General features: G+C 41.9%; 1 protein-coding gene across 1 annotated transcript; it reads right to left on the bottom strand.

Moving 5' to 3' along the window:
• Nucleotides 1-606: 606 nt before the first annotated feature.
• On the bottom strand, nucleotides 607-2,520 carry LOC148526857 (zinc finger MYM-type protein 1-like). Its single transcript, XM_088469736.1, has one exon. The coding sequence runs from the start codon at nucleotides 2,518-2,520 to the stop codon at nucleotides 607-609; it is 1,914 nt and encodes a 637-aa protein (XP_088325862.1).
• Between the last annotated feature and the right edge of the window lie 1,077 nt (nucleotides 2,521-3,597).

Genomic DNA, 3,597 nt, shown 5'->3' with positions numbered 1-3,597 from the left:
TTGCAATGAGGTTTTTCATGTGTTAGCCAGGATTTGGAAGGGCAACATAGGGATGAAGACATTAAGAGAAACTCTCATGAACAGCACGCCAAACCATATTAAATTTATAATATTCAGCAAAGTATATCACACAAAGTATTCATTTGCACACCTCGATAATTTAATTTGAAGTAATACCATAAAAAACATAAACAGTAATAAATGCAAAAGCATTTTAGCACTTAAAGAACATCTCCACAAAAAAAATCAAAACTTTCCTTTTCTGGCCTTCACAGCTGCAAACTTGTGAATCACTTCATCAAAGTCAATGCCTTTTGCCATCTCACTTTCAACTGATAGAATTGCAAGGTCTGAAAGCCTTGACTGTCCCATGGTAGATAGCAAATAGTTCTTTATAAGTTTCAGCTTTGAAAAGCACCTCTCACATGAAGCCACAGACACACAGATCGTCAAAAATAATTTTAGACTTTGTGAAAGGTTTGGTAGAGATTCTACAAAGTTCCATTCTGCTATGAATTTCAAAATATCTAATACTACCCAATCTTTGGCTTTTTCCAGATCAATCTTTGCTGCTTTCAGGTGCCTTCTTAGCCTTGGTATTTCTATTTAAAGAGCACTTTCAGATAACTCATCATAGAAAGTGGTCAATTTTGGAATGGACACCTTTAACTGTTCATCAGTGGCAGATATAAGACTCTTCGCTTGAACAGCTTCAAACATGGCTGCTATTTTCTGGATGGCTCTTGATCTGATCTGAAGCTCAGAATGAAAGCGATCAATGCACTCAAGCATCGCCTTCCTATTTTCTTCTTGAAGAGAGAGTCCAGCATCACATGCTTGTTCCCCTGCCAACCTCTTCTTGACCCTGGCTCTTCTCTGTACTGCAATTCCATATTCTTCTGACTTTGAAAGTGCCTGTTCAATTGCATGCTCCACTAGTTGACTGCGTTCATCATGTAAAAAAAGTTTAAGCGCCTCTAACTTTGTCACCACCTTGTCAAGAGTTAAGACCTTTGTCTGCAGGTACTGCTGTGTTAGATTAACTTCCTGAAGTACATTACACCAGAAGTATAGGTAGCACAGAAAAGTGAAATCACAGACAGCAGGCAAAAGAGTTTGTGCTACTCCCCTTGTATCCAAATTTTCATGTAGATCACAAAGAGCTTCGATCGCCTCCACAAACTTATCAAACTTCTCCTTAGCTGGTGTAACAGCATCATGATGAGCACTCCAGCGTGTTGTTGACAGCCTTTTCACTGAGACTCCAGTATGTAACATTAACGCATCCCATCGATGGGTGGAAGCAGCAAAGAAAGAAAACATTCTTTCAAGAGTCCCAAAAAATGTCACACATGATGCATTTTCAGCAAAAGAGTGCTGACCACACAAATTAAGTGAATGGTCCACACATCCACTAAAAATAGCCTTCCTGTTCTTTTTTTTAAGAATGGCTTGCACACCTCCATGGATTCCAGACATAGTGGCAGCATTATCATAGCCTTGAGAGCGGCACATCATTATGTCCAGTCCATCATTTTCCAGTGTTTTAAGAATGTCAGAAATGAGGTCAGCAGCGGTTTTCCCCTTTAAAGGAAAAAATCCAAGAAATACCTCTTTTACTTCAACTTTCATATTGTTGATTTTCACATATCTGATCACTTCGGACATCTGGTCAGTATGTGATATGTCAGGTGTGCTGTCAAACATGATCCCAAAACAGTTTGCAGACTTTATGTCAGTGACAAGCTTCTCCTTCACATGGTTTGCCAAGGCACTTATAAACTCATTCTGAGTGTTTGGTGCTAGATAAGAGACTGACACTTTAAGTTTACATGTGCTCTGTTTTAATCTCATAAGGTGCTCTTTCAGCACTGGATCATATTTTGACAGCATCTCAACCATCTCAAGAATGTTCCCTTTATTTAATGAAGTTTCATCTTCCTTGTGGCCACAGAATGCTAGATTCTGCTTGCTAGAAATACTTTTGGCATCAATGGTTTTGTGCAGCCTAAGTCCTGCTGCTAATGTTTTCCACTTTTCAAAGCAACATAGGTGCTCTTCGGATGTCTCATGGTTATATACTTTAGGGTTCAGTTTCCACCACATCTGAAACCCAGTCACAAATTTGGATGTCATACTTGTAGTACTAACTGCAAACAGTCGGCAGCAAAAACAGTATAATTTGTTGCTGACAACTGAGTAAATCATCCAAGACCGTAGAATTTTCTCGCCATTTGGCAACATCTTGTAAAACCACTCTTTTGAAAGCTGACGTACACCACCCTTTGCTTTTCCATCTGAATCTTGCCTTTCCACTGCACTGAAAGGACCATCTTTGTTCTGGAAATAAGTACTTCCCTTTTTGATGATTTCAACCCGAAAGTGATCTGGAACTGGTATTTCCCAGAAAGAAACATCATGGAAAATTTGCAAATCTTTCTCCATAACATCACTCATCTTCGTTGCAGTATCAAGGCTATAGTCACTTTCAGCACTTTCTTCTGCTTGACATTCTTCCATTTCCACTCCTTGGCCCTCATTCAGAGCCGTATGCTCTGAGCAGAGCGCACGCTCTGAATGAGGGCCGCCCTCCATAATTCTGGAGTGTCCTCCTGGACGCTCGTATAGCTGTGGGTCACCTCCCACAGCCTATACGAGCGTGCAGTTTGTTGGCCGCGATGGTCGTGACCATCGCGACCATCGAAACTGCGAGCCGGAGCCTGCGGTTGAGTTTTTCAACCGCAAGGCCCGGAGTGATTTTGGCTCTATCAGAGCCAAAATCACTCCCACTGACATCACTAGTGATGTCAGTGGGCCGGCTTCTGATGGTAGGCGTTCCCTTGGGAACGCCCCCATCAGGGAGGCACACCCCTGGAACGCCCACCAAAGGGGGCGTGCTGTCAATCAACATCGACAGCACGCCCCCTTTGATCAGACACAACGAGCGAAGGACTTTCCTTCGCTCGTCGGGTCTGGCGCATGCGCACGACGGAGCTCCCACCGTCGTGCGCATGCGCAGTGCACAACATCGACCCACTTGCGAGCGGACAGCCGCTTGCGAGTGGGTCTGAATCAGGCCCCTTGTTTTTCTGCTGTAAATTCTGCAATTTTCACTTCTTGCTCTTCTGTAGAATGCATGCAATCATCTGAAGAATTAGTATTATCAATTGGAGACTGACACGGAGGAGCTGTGTCTTTTGATGAACCCTGGCCATCATCCTGTCTTTTGACAAATTGAAGCATTGATCCAGCTTGCGTTTTCAGTGCTTTTTTTCTAGTTTCTTTTGCCTTCCTTTGCTGGCATCCACCTGGCCTCTTTGCTTTATGTACACCATGCAGCATGATAGAATATCACTGCACAATGTAAAAATGCATAATAGAATTTTTTTGCAAAATAAAATAAAAATATGTAAATCTATTGTAAATAGTACAGGCAAAGGAAGGAAAACCTTGGACCATGTGATTCTGCTGTTACCCTGCCAGGTTAATTACAAGTGCAGAACACTGCATGGGGAAGTTAATTTAAATATTTAAATATACCCTGTTAGTCAATGAGAAAAGGTGTGTATTTTACCCCTAATAAGTCAATATTGAAAT

Source organism: Taudactylus pleione, unplaced genomic scaffold (assembly GCF_031769625.1).
Source record: "Taudactylus pleione unplaced genomic scaffold, aTauple2 ptg000093l, whole genome shotgun sequence".
Classification (NCBI taxonomy): domain Eukaryota; kingdom Metazoa; phylum Chordata; class Amphibia; order Anura; family Myobatrachidae; genus Taudactylus; species Taudactylus pleione.
The sequence above is the reverse complement of the archived record's forward strand: the minus strand, read 5'-3'. Positions and strand labels throughout refer to the sequence as shown.